Genomic DNA, 23898 nt, shown 5'->3' on the forward strand with positions numbered 1-23898 from the left:
ATGCCTTTTAGATGATTTAAATGTATTGTGAAATTTGAGGGAATGTGTAAAACATATTTGCTTGAAAAAAGACGTATTAAGAATGAGTACTGTACTCTATTGTACTGTACGGCAACGGTGCGTTCAAGGACAACAGGACAATTGTTTGACGATAAGGTTGCTGGACAACAAATTTGTTCGATAGTACTTACGGATTTATCAAACTAGCAATGTGTCCTTCGAGACTAATAACGTATTTTGTTGTTGTGATCTCACCTCGCCTTGACCGGCGACTGAGCGTTTTTAGTAAGATGACGGATTTCCCCGAACGCAGCATGACTGTAGTACATGTCGCGGTTTGCTCTCTCGCTAGCTAGCAAACAGAGCAGGGCGCCACCATGTTCCACTCCTGTCAGCGACCAAAACATCGCCCGTTGCTGTGTTGTTTACTTTTGGCCGTGTGCCTCACAGCGGTGCCGGTGTCGGCCAAGCGGGACAGCCTCCGGGAAGTAACCGACGGCAACTGGGAGGATATCCTGACCGGAGAATGGATGATTGAATTGTAATGTAGCCTTTTGCTAGCTAGCTAGCTAAGCCGCGAGCCACATGGCTAATATTTATATCGTCTAACATGGAACTCGAATGTTCTCAATTCTTAAATTAAAACACGCTTGTTAACCATTTTATTTACTCGTTTTGGTACCATAACATTAAAACACTCGTCATGGCATGAAAGCGACATTTGGGCTATAGCCAGAGTTGTGTACTAGCTAGCTAGGTAGCTAGCTAACACTAGCTAACTATCCTAGCACAGTAGTTGTCATTTCAACTTTGTTTAGTTGAGTTTAGCACTTGTTTAAAATACGCGTTGGTGTATTCACCCGGTCACACTTTGCACCCCGCAGCTACGCACCCTGGTGTCCTGCCTGCCAACAGCTACAGCCCGTCTGGAAGGAGTTTGCGGACTGGGGGGAGGACATGGGGGTCAACATAGCCAAGGTGGACGTGACGGAGCAACCAGGTATTGGTCACTACACTCGGTTTTAATATAAGTTATGCCTTTATTCGTCCCTCAGTGGGGAAATTTGTAGTATTACAAGAAACAGTTAAGCAGTACAAAATACACAGTATAAAAAAAATAAACAATATAAGCAAATCAACAATTTTACCCAGAGTTATATACAAATACAGTTTGCAGACAATATGAAATGAAACAATGGATCTGCACGATCGATCGATAGCGCTGCGCCCGAGATGGATCCATCATTAACGCACTCACATCGTGCGCTCACGATGCATATACCGTAAATTCCGGACTTTTGTAATTTTTCTAATGGTCGCCAGGGGCTCTCGAGTAGAAAAGGTTAAGATTAAGACCGGTGGAATATATATGCGTCGAGGAAGACCGCAACTTCTTGTCTTGTGCGTAAATTAAATTAACGTGAACATACCCCTCATCATGGAAAATGCAAAAAGAAAGGCATATGACGCAGCTTTTCTAGCTGAAAGCAATCGAGCTGTCCGATAAAGAAGGAATAAAGCTGCTGCACGTAAACTTGGCATAAACATATCGATGGTGAGACGCTGGAAACGGCAGCGGGAAGAACTGGAGCAATGTAAAAAGACGGAAAAAAAGCTTCCAGAGGTAATAAAAGCATATATTATTATTATTATTATTATTCATTCATTCATTTTCTACCGCTTTTTCCTCACGAGAGTCGCGGGGGGTGCTGGAGCCTATCCCAGCTGTCTTGGGGCGTAAGGCGGGGTACACCCTAGACTGGTCGCCAGCCAATCACAGGGCACATATAGACAAACAACCATTCACACTCACATTCATACCTATATGGACAATTTGGAGTGGCTAATTAACCTAGCATGTTTTTGGAATGTGGGAGGAAACCGGAGTACCCGGAGAAAACCCACGCATGCACGGGGAGAACATGCAAACTCCACACAGAGATGCCCGAGGGTGGAATTGAACCCTGGTCTCCTAGCTGTGAGGTCTGTGCGCTAACCCCTAGACCACCGTGCCGCCCATATTATTATTATTATTGTTAAGTTATATTATTAAAACTTTAAAAACTCTCTCTGTGTACCGTCTTTCTTTGTAAATATGTTTACATGTTTTAATGTGGGCACATGCGTCTTATATACATGTGTACAAAATCGGTTTTCCTCTAAAAATGTAGCGGGTGAGGCTTATAATCAGGTGCGCTCTATAGTCCGGAAATTACGGTTATTAATCAAAGATTTGAAATTTGCATGCATCGACTTCTTGTTGATTCTTGTAAGTAACAACGCTCAACGCTGCCATCTGTTGGCATCTAAACAAACTACACACATCCATTCCTAGCGCAGTAATATACCATCGATCGTGAGCGCAGAAATCGATCGATTTGTGCGCTAACGATGGATCCATCTCGATCGATCGCGCAGATCCATCATATACACTATGAGATCTTGCTAGTGAGTTAATATGAAGCGTTATAGAAATACGTCACTTAGAACTTAATATATTGCATTTAGCGCACTTAAAAGTACTACATTGGCTTCAAGTACTATTTAAAAAAATATAATAACTGTTTCTCTCTCAAAGGTCTTAGCGGGAGATTCATCATTACGTCACTTCCGACAATTTACCAGTAAGTTGTTTCCACTTCCTGTTTGGTTTTCATTATCTGCACTGCCATTGTAAATATTGACTACAGCACAGAGTTTCCCACAGGACTTTGAGGTATTTGAGGTGTTTGGTATTTGGGGTGATGTCATCGTCTCATTTGCATAACCAGTGGGACATGATGATGAAGCCTCCACAAATAGATCGCAGTCCTGCGGGAAATGCTGAATCATGTTCAGAAATAATATTGCTTCTCTGTGTCTTAGTTCTTTCGTTGTTCCGTCATTTTGGATAAATTATCCCATTTTTTTTTTTGTGTGTTCCAGCTGCAAAGACGGCATCTTCCGCAAGTACCAGGGCGCTCGCACCAAAGACGACTTCCTCAGCTACATCGACGCTCAAAAATGGAAAGCGGTGGAGCCGGTCTCCTCCTGGTTCGGGCCGTCGTCTTTTCTGTGAGTTGCCGTGACGACAGGAAGCGACCGTTATCACAGCGCAAAAATAACTTCAGACCGCCTTTGTCGTGTTTGATGTCGCCGGTGAAGAAAACTTCTTAAATTAGTTTCTGATTGTTTATTTGTTTGTTTTTTTTCTGCAGAATGAACTCAATGTCCGCTCTCTTCAAGCTCTCCATGTTCATAAGGGTAAGTAAGACCTTCTTGTGGTACTCTCACTTGCACAAAGCCACAGTACTTGAAGAAAATACTACAATAATACCTTATAATGACAGAAAGATCAACTTACAAGAGGTAAACGATACTTTTATTTCCACTCCCTCCTGTACTGTACTCCCGTGCAGTAGGTCAGAAAAGAGGAGACTTTATTCACGCTTCCATCACAATTTAAACAAGTAAACCACAGACGAAATGGGGGAAAAAAACAGCAGTAATTTTGAGAATTGAGTCAAAGTATTGGGAGAATAAAGTCATAATATTACCAGAAAAAAAAATCATAATCTTTGTGGAAAAAAGGCAGAATTTTGTTAGAATAAAGTCTAAATATTACTAAGTAAAAAGATGTTATATCCTAAAGTGGTATTATGATGAGAGAAAAAAAACCCTTTGGAAAATTAGGTTGGGAAAAAGTTATATTAGGAGAATAAAGTCAGAATTTTACGAGAAAAAAATTGTCTTTTTTATGGATTTAAGTTAGAATTTTCTGAGGAAGCATAAAGTTGAAATGTTAAAAAATTGTTATTTTCTAAAGTCGTAATATGAGAAACTAAACCAAAAAAAAATGAAGTTGATCATTTTGCTTGGGTAAAATTAATTATTTTAAGAGAATACGAAAAGAGGAAAAGAAGCACAAAGTTTAAATATTACGGGAAAAAAAATTCAAAAGTCGTAGTATTATGAGAAACAAATAAAAAGAATAAAGTTGCGCGTATTTCAGAATTGGTTTGGGGGAATTTGAATATTTGGCGTATAAAGTCAAAATATTAAATGAAAAAAAGTCATTTTTAGAACAGTTGAAATATTTCAGAAATTAAAAAAAAAAATTCAACCAAACGAAGTAGGTTTGGGAGGATATTGGCGAAGGAATATTCATCTTACCAGAATAAAGTCATAATATTATTATGGTATAATGGTTTAATTTCATTTGAACATGCATCAGATTACAATTGAATGCATCCCATAATCAGTTCCCAGTTCCACATGTCCAAAAGGAGTAGGAAGAAGCAAAGCTTATTAAATCCTACCCCTCCATCTGGTACTTTTACAATCAGTAACTTACATTTGTTCACTTCCTGCTTTCCTAATATAGTTCAAGTTTTTTATTTTATTTTAAATTAAAATATTTTTTTGTCACATACCAAAGTACGAGGTGATATGACCATACTAGGTAAAGAAACATGTCATTTCGACAAAACAAAGACTAAATTTGCTCATTTTGGAAAAAGAAGTTGGGGAAAACGATACGATATTAGCAGAATCAAGTCATCATCGCACTTATATTGCGGCTGCTGCTAATGTTTGTTTTCCAGCGTTGCCATAACTACATGACGGAACACTTGGGGATTCCCGTGTGGGGCTCGTACGTCATCTTCGGCCTGGCTACGCTGTTTTCCGGCCTCGCTCTCGGACTGGTAAGGGAGAAGCTGGCTATGGTTAGAGTCTGAATGAAACAGCACTGCTGTCTGAAATGGCACATTACTTACAGACACAGAGTCACATGGACCAAGCAACCTATGGAAAAAAATAGTTATCATCCTTGTCTTTTTCAGCTGCTGGTGTTCATCGCCGACTTTGTCTTCCCCTCGAGACGATTCTCCTCTCCTGACTACTACCAGAGTGAGTTTGATTTTTTTTCATCAAAGTTTTACAGCCTGGAAGTAAAGGATCAGTAAAACAGAAAAAGTACAATGGAAGGAAGAAACATGATGAGCCCCCCCAAAATTCCAGCTCTGTGTGTGTCAGTACGGGGGTGTCCAAAGCCAATCACAGGGCACATATAGACAAACAACCATTCACACTCACATTCATACCTATGGACAATTTGGAGTGGCTAATTAACCTAGCATGTTTTTGGAATGTGGGAGGAAACCGGAGTACCCGGAGAAAACCCACGCATGCACGGGGAGAACATGTGGAACTCCACACAGAGATGATTCCGAGGGTGGAATTGAACCCTGGTCTCCTAGCTGTGAGGTCTGCGCACAAACCACTTGACCACCGTGCAGCCCTTCTCATAATATTATCTCATTATTATTCACGTTTTCCTCCAATTGCAATTTTTATTGCTTTTGTTTCTCATAGTATTATGTCCTTAAAAAAATTAATATTTCATCTATAGGCTTCATCTATGACCTTTTTTTCTCATAATATAAAAAATGTATTCTTGTAAAATTTTTTCCAGTTTTTTTTCCTCTTACTATTTTGACTTTCCAACGATTTTGTTTTTGTAAAATAGAAATCTATATTTTTTCTGAATATTTCCATTATATTCTCCATCCTATTATTTTTGTTATATCCACCGTGTAATATTTTGAGTTTATTATTTCATTCGATTATGACTTTTTCCTCTTAATATTTTGACTTTATTCATGTAAACCTAAAGCTGCTTTTTGCTAAATGAAATTACAACAAATTCACTTTTCCTTCTCATTTATTATTTGATAATTTATTAAATCATTTATTATTGCGGGCTGCACTGCGGTCGAGTGGTTAGCGTGCAGACCTCACAGCTAGGAGACCAGGGTTCAATTCCACCCAAGCCATCTCTGTGTGGAGTTTGCATGTTCTCCCCGTGTATTCTTTGTTGGAATACAGCTTTTTTTCCCCTCTTAATAGTTTGACTTTATTGTTGTAAAATGTTCTGCTATTTTATTTATTATTTACTATATTTTTTTTATTTACAATTTTTGTATTATTATTTTAACTTCTGCATTTTTGTCTATTTCTATTTAAAATATATAAACAAATATTACAACTTTTTTCTCATGAATATTCTATACTTTATTGCCATAGTAGTATAACATTTCCCCCAACTTAATTTTCCAAAAATTCAAAATTTTTCCTTTAATAATTTGACTTTATTCTAGTAAAATTATTGCCGATTTTTCCATTTTTACTGCTTCAATTTTCTTGTGAAATTATGTTTCTATAATACGCTGCGGACCAATAAAAAAAAAAAAAACAGCCGCGTGTTGCAAAAGACCCCCGGCTGCACTTTGGACACCCCCGGTGGACCATTGGACGGACATCCGTCGAAAGACGCATGACTCGGCAGCCCGACGTCGCCCCCGTTAGCCCCTCATTCTTGTCCCGCAATCTGCAGAGAAGCAAACGCTGGAGCAAGCCAGGCTGATCCAGCAGCAGCAGCAGGAGGAGGAGGAGGAGCACGAAGCCGATGGCGAGGAGGAGGATGACGACGACGACGATGAAGAGGAGGAGGAAGAATACGACGACGACGTATGGAGGACGCAACGACGGCGGCATAGGGGCTCCCCCGAGGGAAACCCGGAGCCCCAAGGGCACTTGGCGTCGGGCGACGCCCTCAGGAAGAGGGTGGCGCTCAGCCGCCAGGACAAGGAGGACGACGACGACGACGAGGAGGAGGACGACACATAAGGGTGGCGCCGTCACATGACCCCGTGCTCCTCGACCGGTGGGGGGAATTGTTTACTAAGCGAGGCTTTTGGTTTTTTGCCTTTCCGGCCCCCCTCCTCCAAGGTAGACCACCATGCTCCTCCTCTTCCTCCTTCGTCCTCCCTCGCTCCACACACTGGCGGCGCTCTGGCAGCACCAGGAAAAAAAAAAAACACCAAAATGGTGGAAACAAACTGGACTGGTGGAGTTTGCAGTGTTTTGTTTGCTATGCATCTTTTCTTTCTAGAATCTATCTTGAAGTCCATCTCCACAAACACTGGAATAACGAGGCTTTGGTACCGGAACACGTTCATGCTGGACTTCATAAATATATCATTATGGCCCCCGAAAACCCAACACCGGGTTCATTTAAACGCATAAAGACGACTCCGCTTTGGAACCGTATTCACTCCAAATGAACCAACCCGCTCATGGAGCTCGGAATCTTGGAATGCCTTTTTTTTTTTTCTTCCTTTTTTTTTTGTGTTGAATCATCAAAGCTTGTTTATTGACGGAGCACTATGACTCTGTTATGTCATTTGCTTCTTTTTTTAACAACTCCATTTCTATTTCTTTTTTTTTTTTTACATCAAACAAAATGCGTACTAAAATCCAGTGTTTTAAGATTTGGTTCAGGAAAAAAATAACATATTTATATCGATATGTATATCTAATTCACTTCATAAACATTCAGTGTAAAAAAAATGCAAATAAATTCAGATTTTGTTTATAAACAAATTCAGTGCAGAAATATTCACTGGAAAAAAAAATCATAACAATTAAGTTTACATTTTTTTTATAAAAATGTTATTTAAAGTCATATAAATTCAGCGTAAAATAATTATTGCGCAAATGTGGGGATTTTTTTTTTCAAATTCAGCTTTTTAAAATGAAAACATTTTGATAAATTTCATTCATTAAAAAAATCAGTTCATTAAAATGTACTTATGAAAATTCAGTGTAAAATAAGTTCAGCACAAACAAATTATTTGTAAGAACAATTTCTAAGCAAAATTCAGCTTGAAAAAAAATTAAAGTTAGAGTTACTAATAAGTTTTAAGATTTGATTCAGGAAAAAATAACATATTTATATAGACATGTATATCTAATTCACTTCATAAACATTCAGTGTAAAAGAAATGCAAATAAATTGAAAAAATAAATTCAGTGTAAGATTTTGTTTATAAACAATGCCCTTTATAAGAAATTCAGTTCATTAAAAATTTAGTGTAAAACAAATTCAGTGCAGAAATATTCACTGGAAAAAAAATCATAACAGAATTAAGTTTTTATAAAAATGTAATTTAAAGAAAAATTCAGCGTAAAATAATTGTTGCGCACATTTATTGTGGGGAATATTTTTTTTTCAAATTCAGCTTGTCGAGATGAAAACATTTTCATAAATTTCATTCATTAAAAAAATCAGTTCATTAAAATGTACTTTCTGAAAATTCAGTGTAAAATAAGTTCAGCACAAACAAATTATTTGTAAGAACAATTTTGAAGCAAAATTCAGCTTCAAAAAAATTAAAGTTAGAGTTACTAATAAAAAAAATAAAAGCACTACGACTATGTTACGTCATTTGCTTTTTTTTTTTTAACAAACAATTCCATTTCTATTTCTTTTTTTTTACATCAAACAAAATGTCTGCTAAAATCCAGTGTTTTAAGATTTGGTTCAGGAAAAAATAACATATTTATATAGACATGTATATCTAATTCACTTCATAAACATTCAGTGTAAAAAAAAAAAAGCAAATAAATTGAAAAAATAAATTCAGTATACAATTTTGTTTGTAAACAATGCCCTTTATAAGAAATTCAGTTAATTAAAAATTTAGTGTAAAACAAATTCAGTGCAGAAATATTCACTGGAAAAAAAATCCATAACAGAATTAAGTTTTTTCTTTTTTAATGTATAAAAATGTTATTTAAAGTCATATAAATTCAGCATAAAATAAGGGGAATTTTTTTTCAAATTCAGCTTGTTAAAATGAAAACATTTTCATACATTTCATTCATTAAAAAAATCAGTTCATTAAAATTTACTTTCTGAAAATTCAGTGTAAAATAAGTTCAGCACAAGCAAATTATTTGTAAGAACAATTTCTAAGCAAAATTCAGCTTTAAAAAAATTAAAGTTACAGTTACTAATAAAAAAAATGAAAGCACTACGACTATTACGTCATTTGCTTCTTTTTTTAACTAACAACTCCATTTTTATTTTTTTTTACATCAAACAAAATGTGTGCTAAAATCCAGTGTTTTAAGATTTGGTTCAGGGAAAAAAAAACATATTTTTTGACATGTATATCTAATTCACTTCATAAACATTCAGTGTAAAAAAAAAATGCAAATACATTGAAAAAATAAATTCAGTGTAAGATTTTGTTTTTGCTTTTTATAAGAAATTCAGTTCATTAAAAAATTAGTGTAAAACAAATTCAGTGCAGAAATATTCACTGGAAAAAAACTCCATAACAGAATTAAGTTTTTTTTTAAAAATTATAAAAATGTTATTTAAAAGCATATAAATTCAGCGTAAAATAATTATTGCGCATATTTATTGTGGGGAAATTTTCTTTGTTTTCAAATTCAGCTTGTTAAAATGAAAACATTTTCATACATTTCATTCATTAAAAAATCAGTTCATTAAAATTTACTTTCTGAAAATTCAGTGTAAAATAAGTTCAGCACAAACAAATTATTTGTAAGAACAATTTTGAAGCAAACTAAAGTTAGAGTTACTAATAAAAGCAGTCACTAAAAATGAATGTATTGAGTAATTCAGTAATACAAATATTCCGTGTAAGATTTGGTGCTTCAAAACATACTTCCAGTTCTTGCGAGAACGGTGTCATGTGACTACGTGATTCATTTTTTTTGCACTGAATTTTTATATGCTGAATTTTAAAACAAGTCAATTTTTAAACATTGCTTTTTAATAAGCCAAATTTCAAAACACTTTTTTTCCACACAATTGACATTTTCAGCATAATTTGATGTAAAAAAAAAAAAAAAAAATGAAAGAACAAAATAATTTTGTGTGTGGACAAAAGCTTTGCTAAGAGAAACACAAAGAGCCAGGAGAGAACGTCCTCCATGGGATCTTCTCCACTGAAGTCTCCACACCAGTACGAGCTGGCCTCATTCCGTCAGCGCGTCGTCTTGTGCAAAACGTTTGCACGCCTGCACTTTTCACACCCTTGATTCAGGAATTAAAAAAAAAAAAAAAAAAAAGTGGAGTAACTTGTTAATTCTGAGTCATTTTCTGTACCCGCTTATCCTCACCAGATTCATAAATCCCATAAATCCCATAAATCGTGGATTAGTACTTAGAACACATTTCAATCGTTCTTTTTGCTTATGTTTTATTTTAAAGATATACAATTCACTCTTCATTCATTCGGGTGGTGAGTGAAAGGATTTTTTTTTTTTTTTTGCGTTTAAATGTAGTTTTTATATGACAGAGAACCCGATTGCTCTTTATGGCTTGTAGCATTCACACTTGTTTGGACATTTCTTTTAATAAACGACATGAAAACGTGCTGGCTTTTATTCGTTGGTAGATGAAAATAAGCAAGCAATTACAAAAAAAAAAATGGCTTCCTGCTTCCTGTTATATGGTTTCGATATAACAATACTCTATGGCTTTAAAATTAGCAAGTACATAGATTATCTGTGTGGCACATAACAGCCATTTTGTCCCCCCAGGGGCCATCATTTCCTCCACATCGATACTACTTTTGGCGCAATATTTGTTGATATTTCCACTCACAGCAGCAAGTGTGAGCACACACTCAACGTGTATTTGATTTAAATCACCATTTCACGTCCCTTTTCGGACACTCTCGCGGTGTCACTTTACGCAAATAAAGATTTTAATGATCATATCCATCTTTTCATCAACTCCTGCAATGGTTTTGAAGTGAACGTCCAGCAGATGGCGACAAAGTACAAACACGTTTCCCACCTTTGCCACAAGAGGGCAGCAAATCTGTTGTTTTCAAGCGAGGGCCGCATATTGAAAAATGTAAGGAAGGAACTTTGCTACTTAGGGTTAGTAAAGTACATCTTTTAAGAAGTTATATGTATTTCAAGAAAAAAAAAACTGCGTCTCATGTACTCTCTATGTACTTTTGGCTGTCACTTTCTTCTTAGATAGTCTCTGTAAATTTATAAATCATCATATTATGACTTTTAATGACTATTATAACTCCTTGTTGCCTTATAGTAATTTTGTACGTTTTTCTGTATTCATAAAAAAACTGCAAAAATCCTGGGCTCAAATAATACTATAATAAAATAGTACTCCAATAAAAATGATGCACTGGTACATTAAATTCCCTTAAAAATGTTGCCTTATATTAATTTTGTAAGTTTTTCTGTATTCATAAAAAACTGCAAAAATCCTGGGCTCAAATAATACTGTATTATTATTATATTATATTATTCTATAATATAGTATTATTTGAGCCCAGGATTTTTGCAGTTTTTTTATGTATTGTATTATTATTATATTATATTATTATATAATATAGTATTATTTGAGCCCAGGATTTTTGCAGTTTTTTTATGAATAGAGAAAAACGTACAAAATTACTATAAGGCAACATTTTTAAGAGAATTTAATGTACCAGTGCATCATTTTCATTGGACTACTATTTTATTATAGTATTATTTGAGTCCAGGATTTTTGCAGTTTTTTTATGAATACAGAAAAACGTACAAAATTACTAGAAGGCAACAAGGAGTCATGAATAATAGTCATTAAAAGTCATAATATGATGATTTATAAATTTACAGATATTTAATAAAATAGTAGTCCAATGAAAATGATGCACTGGTACATTAAATTCTCTTAAAAATGTTGCTTTATAGTAATTTTGTAAATTTTTCTGTATTCATAAAAAAACTGCAAAAATCCTGGTCTCAAATAATACTATAATAAAATAGTACTCCAATGAAAATGATGCACTGGTACATTAAATTCTCTTAAAAATGTTGCCTTATAGTAATTTTGCACGTTTTTCTGTATTCATAAAAAACTGCAAAAATCCTGGACTCAAATAATACTATAATAAAATAGTACTCCAATGAAAATGATGCACTGGTACATTAAATTATCTTAAAAATGTTGCTTTATATTAATTTTGTAAGTTTTTCTGTATTCATAAAAAAACTGCAAAAATCCTGGGCTCAAATAATACTATAATAATAAATAGTAGTCCAATGAAAATGATGCACTGGTACATTAAATTATCTTAAAAATGTTGCCTTATAGTAATTTTGTACGTTTTTCTGTATTCATAAAAAAAACTGCAAAAATCCTGGGCTCAAATGATACTATAATAATACAATAGTAGACCAATGAAAATGATGCACTGGTACATTAAATTATCTTAAAAATGTTGCTTTATATTAATTTTGTAAGTTTTTCTGTATTCATAAAAAAACTGCAAAAATCCTGGGCTCAAATAATACTATAATAATAAATAGTAGTCCAATGAAAATGATGCACTGGTACATTAAATTATCTTAAAAATGTTGCCTTATAGTAATTTTGTACGTTTTTCTGTATTCATAAAAAAAACTGCAAAAATCCTGGGCTCAAATGATACTATAATAATACAATAGTAGACCAATGAAAATGATGCACTGGTACATTAAATTCTCTTAATGTTGCTTTTGCCACAAGAGGGCAGCATTTCTTACTTTATCGCTCCAACAGAATTAAAAACACGTCGAATTCCTTAGTGATTTCCCAACAATGAATACTCTTTTTGTTGAAGCGTAAACGAAGAGCACGAGAACCACATCATTACTCATTCTTTACACCTCCTCCTCTTCCGCCTCCGCGGTCCACGGCCGCCATTTTTTTAGCCCCGTTGCGATGGCAACCGGACAACACACTTTACTTCCGGAGTGACGTCGCCACGCTCTGCTCTGCTCTTCTCATCGGTCAGCAAAAGAAGACGTGAAAACATTTATTATCGCTTCCCTTTGGAGCGTTTTTTTTTTTTGGGTGAGTCTAATCGTTGTCGACTTGTGCTTAGTTGTCGTTTGTGTCACTCAACTACAAAGTACAACAACTTACTTTTCAACTTCCTTTTTTGAATGAATGCTAATGAGGTTTAAGCTAGCAGTGCTTCCTCACTAATAAATGTACAGTCATGTTGTGGAACATAGTTTAACTTTATTATTATTATTGAAATATCCAATATTTATAATCTATGCTACTAAAATGACATTATTTTAAATTTATTCCAGTAAAATTGAATCTTTTTTCTCTATATTTGGACTATTTTTATTCTGAATTACAGCTCTTTTCCCCCCAATTCCTGCTGTTGTTGCTGTTGTTTTGTTTTTCCAACTATTTAAACTTTCTTCTTGTAAATATTTTTCTCATAATACAACTCCCCAACTACTAAAATGACATTATTTTAAATTTATTCCAGTAAAATTTAATATTTTTTCTCTATATTTGGACTATTTTTACTCTGAATTACAGCTCTTTTTCCCTCAATTCCTGCTGCTGCTGTTGTTGTTTTGTTTTTCCAACTATTTAAACTTTCTTATTGTAAATATTTTTATCATAATACAACTCCCCAATTTTTTAAAAGTTTATTCTTTGGACAATCTAACTCTTTCCCTAATCTAATTTTCCAAAATGTACAATTTTTGTTGTTGTTTTGTTTGTTTTCTGGTATTTGCACCACATTGGACAAAAAAAATTGCCCATTTTGAGTCTTAAATTTACGAGAAAAAAGTTATAATATTACCTTTTCCCAAGGCTAAAGGTCACATAAGTCCCCCATTTTAATAGCTGTCTCAGGCAATGACAGAGTTTCAAAATAATCGAGAATAAAGTAATACATTTAGCACTTGTAATATCATAAATTACAGCTTTTTTTAAAAAAAAGTATTTTTTCTTGAAGCTTTCAACTCTACTATTGAAATGGTGTTTTTTTTTTCCGTGTAATATTCCAAGATTGGTTGGAAAACATGGCCGCCTTAAGCAAAACATAACAATTCAAAGTTTTGTGACTCCACAACGAATAGAGAAGTGATTACGATGTCCATGCTGGCTCGGAATATTAATTATACTAATGTGCTGCAGGCGATGCTATTGGACGCTGAGACTGCTGATGTAACTTGAGCATCACCCGCCGCCACTGCCGCCGTCGCGACTTTACAGCAACACCCGGAGGAGACACAGAGGGGGATGTCCCACTCTTCTCACTTGTCACACACGTCCACTTCCACACCTGAGTGACATGGCGTCGCCAAGGCGACCCGGTCTGGGATGCAGAGACATCGCTAATGTGATGCAAAAACTGCAAGGTGAGTGGCCATCTTGTTATTTTTATTGTTATTGTTGATTTATATCAGTTTGTGTGGTGTGTATTCTTTGTGCTGCTGCTGCTGCTGCGTCGGGTTGCGGTGCTGATTCAGTGACTGGGCTGTGAGCCAGTTGCAAGTTGGAGGACAGGAAGCTAAAACACACACAGGATGTAATGCCCCTGCAGCAGAATATGATATGTTAGCAGGTTCCTATGGGTGCTTAAATTCTTCATAATGCTTATTTTGGACAGAAAGTTCATAAAATTCCACAATATCTTACAAAACTAAGTATCATATTTGCTTACCCTAACCCTAACCTTAACCCCTAAAATCCTGGTCTCAAATAATACTATAATAAAATAGTACTCCAATGAAAATTATGCACTGGTACATTAAATTCTCTTAAAAATGTTGTCTTATAGTAATTTTGTAAGTTTTTCTGTATTCATAAAAAAACTGCAAAAATCCTCGGCTCAAATAATACTATAATAAAGTAGTACTCCAATGAAAATGATGCACTGGTACATTAAATTATCTTAAAAATGTTGCCTTATAGTAATTTTGTACGTTTTTCTGTATTCATAAAAAAACTGCAAAAATCCTGGGCTCAAATAATACTATAATAAAATAGTACTCCAATGAAAATGATGCACTGGTACATTAAATTCTCTTAAAAATGTTGCTTTGTAGTAATTTTGTACGTTTTTCTGTATTCATAAAAAAACTGCAAAAATCCTGGGCTCAAATAATACTATAATAAAATAGCCGGCCAATGAAAATGATGCACTGGTACATTAAATTCTCTTAAAAATGTTGCTTTTTTTTCAATTAAAATTTTTTGTAATTTTATACATTTTTCTTTATTCCTAAAAAACTGAGAAAATGTACTGTAATTTCACACGGTTGTACAACTTAAAAAAAAATGTGTTATACTACCCCCAAAATTTAGCCCATAATTTCCAGTCTTTATGTGAAACAAGAACTCATTCTTTCACTTCTTTGTGCATTAAAACGGCAGAAAAATAGTTAATATAAGCTGGCTAACAATGCACGTCATTGGGACACGGCTATTTCGACTGCGAAGCCCTCTAGAAAAAAACTCTCCCAACATAAAGTTATTGTAAAGTTATTGATATATGAGCTCAAGGATGATGTGTTTAAAGTATATAATCATGGCACAAAATGACTCATCATTCGTTCGGGGAAAGTCGCCGAACGATCGTTTCATTTCATTTCACAGCTAGCGACTCATTGGAAATGTGCTTATGGGCCTTTGCATGTGACAGCTTGTCACCATAGTGACCGTTCTGAAACACTTGCTTGTGGTTGTTGTGATGCGGTCACTGCCCGGGTTCCTGCTTTACTGCATTTCCTGTGCATGCCACTCCAAATTGTCCATAGGTATGAATGTGAGTGTGAATGGTTGTTTGTCTATATGTGATTGGCTGGCCACCAGTCCAGGGTGTACCCCGCCTCTTGCCTAAAGACAGCTGGGATAGGCTCCAGCACCCCCCGCGACCCTCGTGAGGATAAGCGGTGGAAAATGAATGAATGTGTCTTTCCAAATGTGTGTCACATTTCATATGATACTTACATAACATAGCATAAAAGCTATAGACAGCTGGGATAGGCTCCAGCATCCCTCACAACCCTCGTGAGGATAAGCGATGGAAAATGAATGAATGTGTCTTTCCAAATGTGTCAGATTTCATATGATACTTACATAACATAGCATAAAAGCTATAGACAGCTGGGATAGGCTCCAGCAATCCCGCGACCCTCGTGAGGATAAGTGGTAGAAAATGAATGAATGTGTCTTTCCAAATGTGTGTCACATTTCATATGATACTTACATAACATAGCATAAAAGCTATAGACAGCTGGGATAGGCTCCAGCACCCCCCATGACCCTTATGAGGATAAGCGGTAGAAAATGAATGAATGTGTCTTTCCAAATGTGTGTCAGATTTCATATGATACTTGCATAACATAGGATAAAAGCTATAGACAACTGGGATAGGCTCCAGCAATCCCACGACCCTCGTGAGGATAAGCGGTGGAAAATTAATAAATATATCTTTCCAAATGTGTCAGATTTCATATGATACTTACATAGCATAGCATAGCATAAAAGCTATAGACAGCTGGGATAGGCTCCAGCACCCCTCACAACCCTTGTGAGGATAAGCAGTAGAAAATGAATGAATGTGTCTTTCCAAATGTGTCACATTTCATATGATACTTACATAACATAGCATACAAGCTATAGACAGCTGGGATAGGCTCCAGCAACCTCGGCAATTTCCTGTCATGAAGCCGACCATCCAGAAAGTGAAAGTGCAATGTCACTTCCTGTTGGAGGAAGTAGAAACACATGTTCTTTTTTCTGATACTGAAACATTTTCAATCAGTACAAACATTTCTTGTCTTTTGTTTACATTTATAAAATATGCATTTACAGTGAAATATTATATATATATATGAATTTTTAACATGGCATCTAAAGAATAAAATTTCTCTCTCCAATTATATAACATGTATATATTTTTAATAGTTATTTTGCTAGTGTATAAATTAAATACGTCATAGTATTTTGTATTGCAGCGTTTATTTATTGTAATTATAGATGAGTAATGTCAATCATAATAACCTTTTTGCATCATCAAATTCATATATAGAGTACATATATACATACTGTATGTTTTTAAAGGCCTCTGGAGAGTATTGATGAAAGTAAATATACAAATATTTCAATTCAGTTACTAAATAAATCATAATATATTAGTATTGAAACATATAAATATATACGTTGGATGCTGTGGACCAGCACCATGTATCCCACTGCACGGTGGTGTCAGCAACACGTGCTGGATTTGATCCCTTCGTCTTTGAGATGTTGTAATGCCTGATTGGTTGCTGGGCCATCGAACCCAAAGTGGACGACGCTCTTGACTTAACGACGTAATGGAGCGGTGAGTGTCCGAAGGTATCATGTGTACTGAGATCACCTTAAGTAGTCCATTTACTCTCACTTTAAGCGCCGTGTTGTCTTTTAATTGCCACTTAGGTCTTGGTTGATTCCATCAATCGCCTTCCATCAATCAATCAATCAATCAAGACGGGAGCCATCGATGCAAAGTATGGACGGCTCCCGTTTTCCATCACTTGTGATGTTCACCTCACAAAATTTTTATTATTGTGCTTTGTAGTGTGAGTCTTACTCGGCGTTTTAACATACAGTATGGGTGACATTATTTGTGCAGGGGTGTCAAAGTGGCTACATAAATATATCATTGCCATATTATGTTCTGACACTTGTGGTTATTTACTGGTATTATCTATTGACTTACTTGAAGTCACAAGTCAAGGTAGTCAAAATATTTTTAAATATAGAAATTTTTATTATTAATTTATTTAATAATTTTTTCATTATTAATTTTATTATAATTTTTTTAATTTTATTATTAATTTTTTAAATATAGAATTCAATTTAAAAGGGCTTGGACAACATAAACATTAACTTCCTGTTAAATACATAATAGGTGCATACATTTGGGCACCCCGACAAAAAACTGACATCAGTATTTAGTAGGGCTGTCAAAAATAGCGTTTTAATGGCAGTAATTTATTACATTAATTACGTTAATTTTTTTTAGCGTAATTAACACATATTATATACATCAGGGGTCAAATGTGGCCCGCAGGACACTAGTTTGAGTCCCCCCGCCTTGATATGAAAGTTTAACGTTAGTGCGGCCCGCGCAAGTTTGATATGGATGCTGTATGGTATCATGTACCCGGAAAAAATTATTACGTTTGATTCATGTTCATGTTAAAGGTTAAATAACTGTTAATAGTTATCCTCCCTATCCGTGTGGAAGTGGTAAGTTTTTGGCTATTTAAGTTGAAAGGAAAAATCAAAATAAATATTACTATTATTTTATTATTGTGACTTTCTTGAAGTATTTTCTCTTTATTCTCATAATATCAGTAACATTGCAATATTTTTTGAATTTTAGTGGTAAATTCTGGCATTTTTTCCTTGCATCATCATGGCTATAAAATTGCATTTTCGACCAATCTAATGAGATTTATATATTTTTTTCTGGGCCAGTTGCCCCAGCTTTGTGTGTATAGAGCTGTAATAATAGTAATAATAGAATCACCAGCAGCTGTGATCTATTTATAGTAGAAAAGCTTTGAAAGGCCTTGAAAGAAGAGAAAAAAGTGCTATGATGTACCCTGTCGCGATTGTGTGTCTTGTCCTGCAGTGGACTGATGGGGGGGGGGGCGTGTCTAAGTCGGCGTCTCAGTGGGTTTTACGTTTAGAGTGGAGCAGGTGGTGGACCAGCCTGGGTGTGAATGAATTATTCAACACTTTGTTACATTAAGATGAGCTCTTTTCATTTGTGGTCAATTTCAGTTCATTCAGTCAATACATTTGTGTAGAAATGAAAAATGATCAACAATATGTAGAGTCAATGTCACAATCAAAATACTTAAATACTTATTTTTTAACAGAATTCATGAAAAATATATGAATATGGAAATTCAGATACATTTATAAAATATGCGTTTACGTGAAATATTATACATATATATAATATATTCATAATTTTTTTTCATTTTTCAATATTTTTTATATATTATATATTTTTTTATATTTATATATATATATAGGGTTAGGGTATTATATATATATATATATATATATATACATATATATAAAATATTATTAGAAACAGAAATTTAAGTCTTTAGATGCCATGTTAAAAATGAAAAAATTGAAAAAAAATTATGAATATATTATATATATGTATAATATTTATATATATATATAGGGTTAGGGTATGATTGATATATATATATATATTAAAAATATTATTAGAGACAGAAATTTAAGTCTTTAGATGCCATGTTAAAAATGAAAAAATAAAAACAAAAATTATGAATATATTATACATATGTATAATATTTATATATATATATATACATATATATAGGGTTAGGGTATGATTGATATTGATATATATATAATATTATTAGAGACAGAAATTTAAGTCTTTAGATGCCATGTTCAAAATGAAAAAACGAAAAAAAGAAATTATGAATATATTATATATATGTATAATATTTCACGTAAACACCTATTTTATAAATGTATCTGAATTTATATCCATATTCATATATTTTTAATGAAAGGCCATTATGAATGACAACATATTTAATTTATACACATATTTAAATTAAATATGTTGTCATTCATAACGGCCTTTTTCCATCATCAAATTCATATTTACCGTACACATATACATACTGTATGTTTTAAAAGGCCTCTGGAAAACTATCAATGAAAGTAAATATACAAATTTTTCAATTCAATTACTAAATAATTGATAATATAATAGTATTTCTATTCACATTTTCTGAGAAATGAATAGTTCCATTCATAAACAAATGAAATATATAAATATATAAAGGCTTTTTTTTTTGGCTACATTCATGTGTTTCATGTGTCAGTCTCATGGAGGATTAAATGAAAATCTTAGGAAGCCTGTGGGTGAACCGCGTCACGTGACATACATGTTGCCCGTCGATTGGCCCCCGTAAGCCCCGCCTTAGCCGGTGTTGATGCTCACCACTCGGCCAGGCCAGGCTGTGCAGCGGAGGCTGAGTTGCATCCGCATCCATGGCTCCTCTGCATGAGAACGCCACGGGAAGAGGGAGAGAAGAGGGAAGGATGAGCTTGTAAATCAGATGCTCGGCTAGCTCTTAGCACTCGAGTGCGAGTGTGTGTGTGTGTGTGTGTGCGGGACCTTTACATCCCAGCCTCTGGCGACTCTTTTCCTGCTCGGAATCAAGCTTCGGTGTCACCGCGGATGTCACTCTGACACATGAACACCGCCGCCTGTCATGAGCGAGCCGGAGAGCGGCGCGTAGGATGGCTCAGTACAAGGACGTCTCTGCCAGGAAGACCTCGCTGAATCTGGTCACGGGCTTTTTCCAGTATCTGCGAGGTAAGTAGGGCGAGCGCCGTTATAATTAGACGTGTAATAAGGACGCCGCATCTGTCCCTGTGCTTGTACGCTCCAGCGGGCATCAGCAGTGGAGCCCTTGGCTGTATGTTGTTACTGGTGTGGACACGTGACTGCTGTATCTGTATCATGTGTTTGGATGGATGGATGGATGGATGGATGGATGCATGCACACTGGTGGAGGATTCAGTGGTTTTGTCATAGATGCTGCATAATGCATGATGCCTGGATATATTAATAGACCACAAAGGAGGCTGGACCCCAAAAAAAAAAAAACGTGGGATGCATCCTTTCTACTAATCCCCTTGCATGACCTTTTTTTTTTTTTCTTTTTTTCAGTCATCATAAAAAGCACACAGACTGCTGTCCGCTGCAGGGGGGGGGTGCTGCAACGCTTACATTGTGTATGTAGGATGGATGGATGCATGGATGGATGAGGAGTTTGTCCTCCAGTGTGGAAATGCTGTAAAGCTGCGTCATGCTACGCTTACGGTCACGTAAAAAGGGAAATGGAAATACCATCACGGAGCACGTACAGTATTCCTGATATGGTGAAATTCCAGGTGATTGACGTGTCCGTTAGGGATTCAAATGTCTTTGTCGTAACACGAGATACCGTACACGGATATTAAGGTATGATAAAAAAAAAAACAAAAAAACGATTAGATACAGAAGAGAAACGATAAGACTTAATTCCAACGGAATTTTGTTCCTGTGTTCCGCGTGTGTCGGGAATGTCTGTTTACGACTGTGCACCAAAATAAATGTGCTTCCTGTATTTTTTCACTCAGAACCTTCATTCATTCATTCATTCATTTTTGTACTGCTTTTTCCTCATGAGGGTCGCGGGGGTGCTGGAGCCTATCCCAGCTGTCTTGGGGGCGAGAGGCGGGGTACACCCTGGACTGGTGGCCAGCCAATCACAAGGCACATATAGACAAACAACCATTCACACTCACATTCATACCTATGGACAATTTGGAGTCGCTAATTAACCTAGCATGTTTTTGGAATGTGGGAGGAAACCGGAGTACCCGGAGAAAACCCACGCATGCACGGGGAGAACATGCAAACTCCACACAGAGATGGCCGAGGGTGGAATTGAACCCTGGTCTCCTAGCTGTGAGGTCTGCGCACTAACCTTTTAGAACCTTTATTCATTAAAATAATATACACCGGGCTGCACGGTGTACGAGTGGTTAGCACACAGACCTCGCAGCTAGGAGACCCCGAGTTCAATCCCCACCATTGAGTTTGCATGTCAATGCCTCTCCCATTCCAAAAACATGCTAGGTTAATTAGCGACTCCAAATTGTCCATAGGTATGAATGTGAGTGTGAATGGTTGTTTGTCTATATGTGCCCTGTGATTGGCTGGCGTGGTGTTGCCCAAAGACAGCTGGGATAGGCTCCAGCACCTTGACACTTACTATGGTACCCATTATGTCATTGGATGCTCATATCACCTCCTACTTCGGTACGTGATAAAAACAAAAACAAAAAAAATATATATTATGAAAGCAGGAAGTGAACAAATGTAACAGTTACTGATTGTAAAAGTACCAGATGGAGGGGTAGGATTTAATAAGCTTTGCTTCTTCCTAGGGCGGCACGGTGGTTGAGTGGTTGAGTGGTTAGCGCGCAGACCTCACAGCTAGGAGACCAGGGTTCAATTCCACCCATCTCTGTGTGGAGTTTGCATGTTCTCCCCGTGCATGTGTGGGTTTTCTCCGGGTACTCCGGTTTCCTCCCACATTCCAAAAACATGCTAGGTTAATTAGTGACTTCAAATTGTCCATAGGTATGAATGTGAGTGTGAATGGTTGTTTGTCTATATGTGCCCTGTGATTGGCTGGCCACCAGTCCAGGGTGTACCTCGCCTCTCGCCCCAAGACAGCTGGGATAGACCCCAGCACCCGCGAGACCCTCGTAGGATAAGCGGCATAGAAAATAGATGGCTCATTTTTTCATCTATGCCCCAAAATGTATTTTCATGAATGCTTTCAATGTATTGACTTGTATTTTTGCTTTGGTATCCTTTCTGCTGTTAGCAAATGACATTATTTTAGTTTTACTTAAGTTTAAGAATAATCTATTTAAACCGTTTTCTGCAGAACAAAAAGCTGTACTATCTCAATATCTGCAAATAATATTAGCTGTATATCTTGTGTCTCTTCACCGATGTCATTAATTAGAACAGTTTTGGTCACAGCATGGACCCCTGAGGTATACCACATTTGAATTGGCCATGGATACTGAGCACATTGTACTGTATTTTCCCAGCGCCTTTGCCTTTGCCTTTGCCCGGCATGAGTGTATTCACGCCATCCGTTCTTTTTTTTTTTACAGATGAGCAAGAGGCGGTGCAGAAGAGAACATTCACCAAATGGATCAATTCTCACTTAGCAAAGGTAAGCATCACCGTTAAGAAGCTACACACGGCAGGGCCTCCTACTTGTTGGCTGCAAAGGCTACTGGGAAACGTTTTTTTTTACGGCCTCCGCATCCCCGAGCTTTGTCACGCTATCATTGCTGCTAATAACGCCGAAGCGCTAGCTGTAAATAACCACATCATGCAGTGGAGTAAAGGTCGTGGCGTGACCGAACGTTGTAGCATCCCCGAGTTAGTTGGAGGAGTGTGTTACAGCACAGTGCTGACATCACAGAACACGTGTGTGTGTGTGTGTGTGTGTGTGTGTGTGTGTGTGTGTGTGTGTATGGTGATGCAGATGGACAACACCGGGGAGAGAACATTTCCCCACAGGCTGCTGTATGCCGTATGTTTGCTTTTTTAAGCGTAGAAAAACGGTGCACGAGTGCAGCATGCATGACGTTTTCCCATTATAAAAGTTTTCTTCTTGTAATAGAACAGGGGTCTCAAACACGCGGCCCGCAGGACACTAGTTTGAGGCCCCCCGCCTTGATATGAAAGTTTAATGTTAGTGCGGCCCGCGCAAGTTTGATATGGATGCTGTATGGTATCATGTACCCAGAAAAAAGTATTACCTTTGATTAATATTCATGTTAAAGGTTAAATAACTGTTAATAGTTATCCTCCCTATCCGTGTGGAAGTGGTACGTTTTTGGCTATTTAAGTTGAAAGGAAATAACTTGAAGGCTACCGTTTAGGTCGCTAGCTCTCTAGTTTGCGAGTTAGCATGTGTCTCAAGAGCCTGCAGTTGCGCAATATGTTGTAAATAAAAAAGAGTATAAATGTGAGGATAAGGCAGGGGTGGGCAAACTTTTTGATTTACGCATTGATTTAATAAAATTGATGGGGGGGGTGGGGGCAGACTATATACTAATTTACACGTGACAGTCCATTTGTACACGAATATTTTTACACATATTTTACACGTAAAAGTGTCATGTAGTCTGCTATATGTGCACTTTGAGATCATTTATTTGATGTAAAGTGCGTTATAAATTTATTTTTATTATTATTATTATTATTATTACGACCAGTCCAGGTGTACCCCGCCTCTCGCCCCAAGAAGCTGGGATAGTCTCAGCACCCCAGCGACCCTCGCGAGGAAAAGCATGAAAATGAATGAATGAAATTATTATTATTATTATTATTATTTTAATTATTATTATTATGTGCTTGTGTCCCTTTTTTCAGGAGCATTTTGTAAACATCAGACCACATCAAATAATGAAATTGATCAAACAGCTACTTCGACCATCAAAAGGTTGGCTCAAGCCATGATGCCAGGTTGTACGTTGAGTTTCAATGAAATATTTTGGAAACAACAGGCGGGCCATATTCAAACACTTGGCGGGCCGGATGTGGCCCCCGGGCCGTAGTTTGCCCACCCCTGGGATAAGGGAAT

At 36.3% G+C, this 23898-nt stretch overlaps 2 protein-coding genes across 6 annotated transcripts in view; both read left to right on the plus strand.

Annotated features, from left to right (window-relative positions):
• The first annotated feature begins 337 nt into the window (after positions 1–337).
• Positions 338–7272, plus strand: tmx1 (thioredoxin-related transmembrane protein 1). The gene is made up of 8 exons (XM_058057640.1): positions 338–541; positions 885–1000; positions 2579–2624; positions 2926–3054; positions 3198–3243; positions 4584–4685; positions 4824–4890; positions 6377–7272. The coding sequence occupies exons 1-8, from the start codon at positions 378–380 to the stop codon at positions 6667–6669; spliced, it is 963 nt and encodes a 320-aa protein (XP_057913623.1). The 5' UTR covers positions 338–377; the 3' UTR covers positions 6670–7272.
• A 5358-nt stretch (positions 7273–12630) lies between these two features.
• The window catches only part of syne1b (spectrin repeat containing, nuclear envelope 1b), a 168805-nt gene continuing 157537 nt past the window's right edge, over positions 12631–23898 (plus strand). For 3 of the 5 annotated variants that reach the window (XM_058057493.1, XM_058057495.1, XM_058057496.1), the window contains exons 1-2: positions 19648–20048; positions 22415–22476. In XM_058057493.1, coding sequence (XP_057913476.1) covers positions 19973–20048; positions 22415–22476 — 138 coding nt within the window. In that variant the 5' untranslated portion in view covers positions 19648–19972. Of the gene's footprint in view, positions 12713–13807; positions 14032–19647; positions 20049–22414; positions 22477–23898 lie in introns of those variants that run through there. The other 2 variants (XM_058057494.1, XM_058057501.1) reach the window with 2 other exon arrangements.

Source organism: Doryrhamphus excisus, chromosome 19 (assembly GCF_030265055.1).
Source record: "Doryrhamphus excisus isolate RoL2022-K1 chromosome 19, RoL_Dexc_1.0, whole genome shotgun sequence".
In the NCBI taxonomy this organism is placed as follows: Eukaryota; Metazoa; Chordata; class Actinopteri; order Syngnathiformes; family Syngnathidae; genus Doryrhamphus; species Doryrhamphus excisus.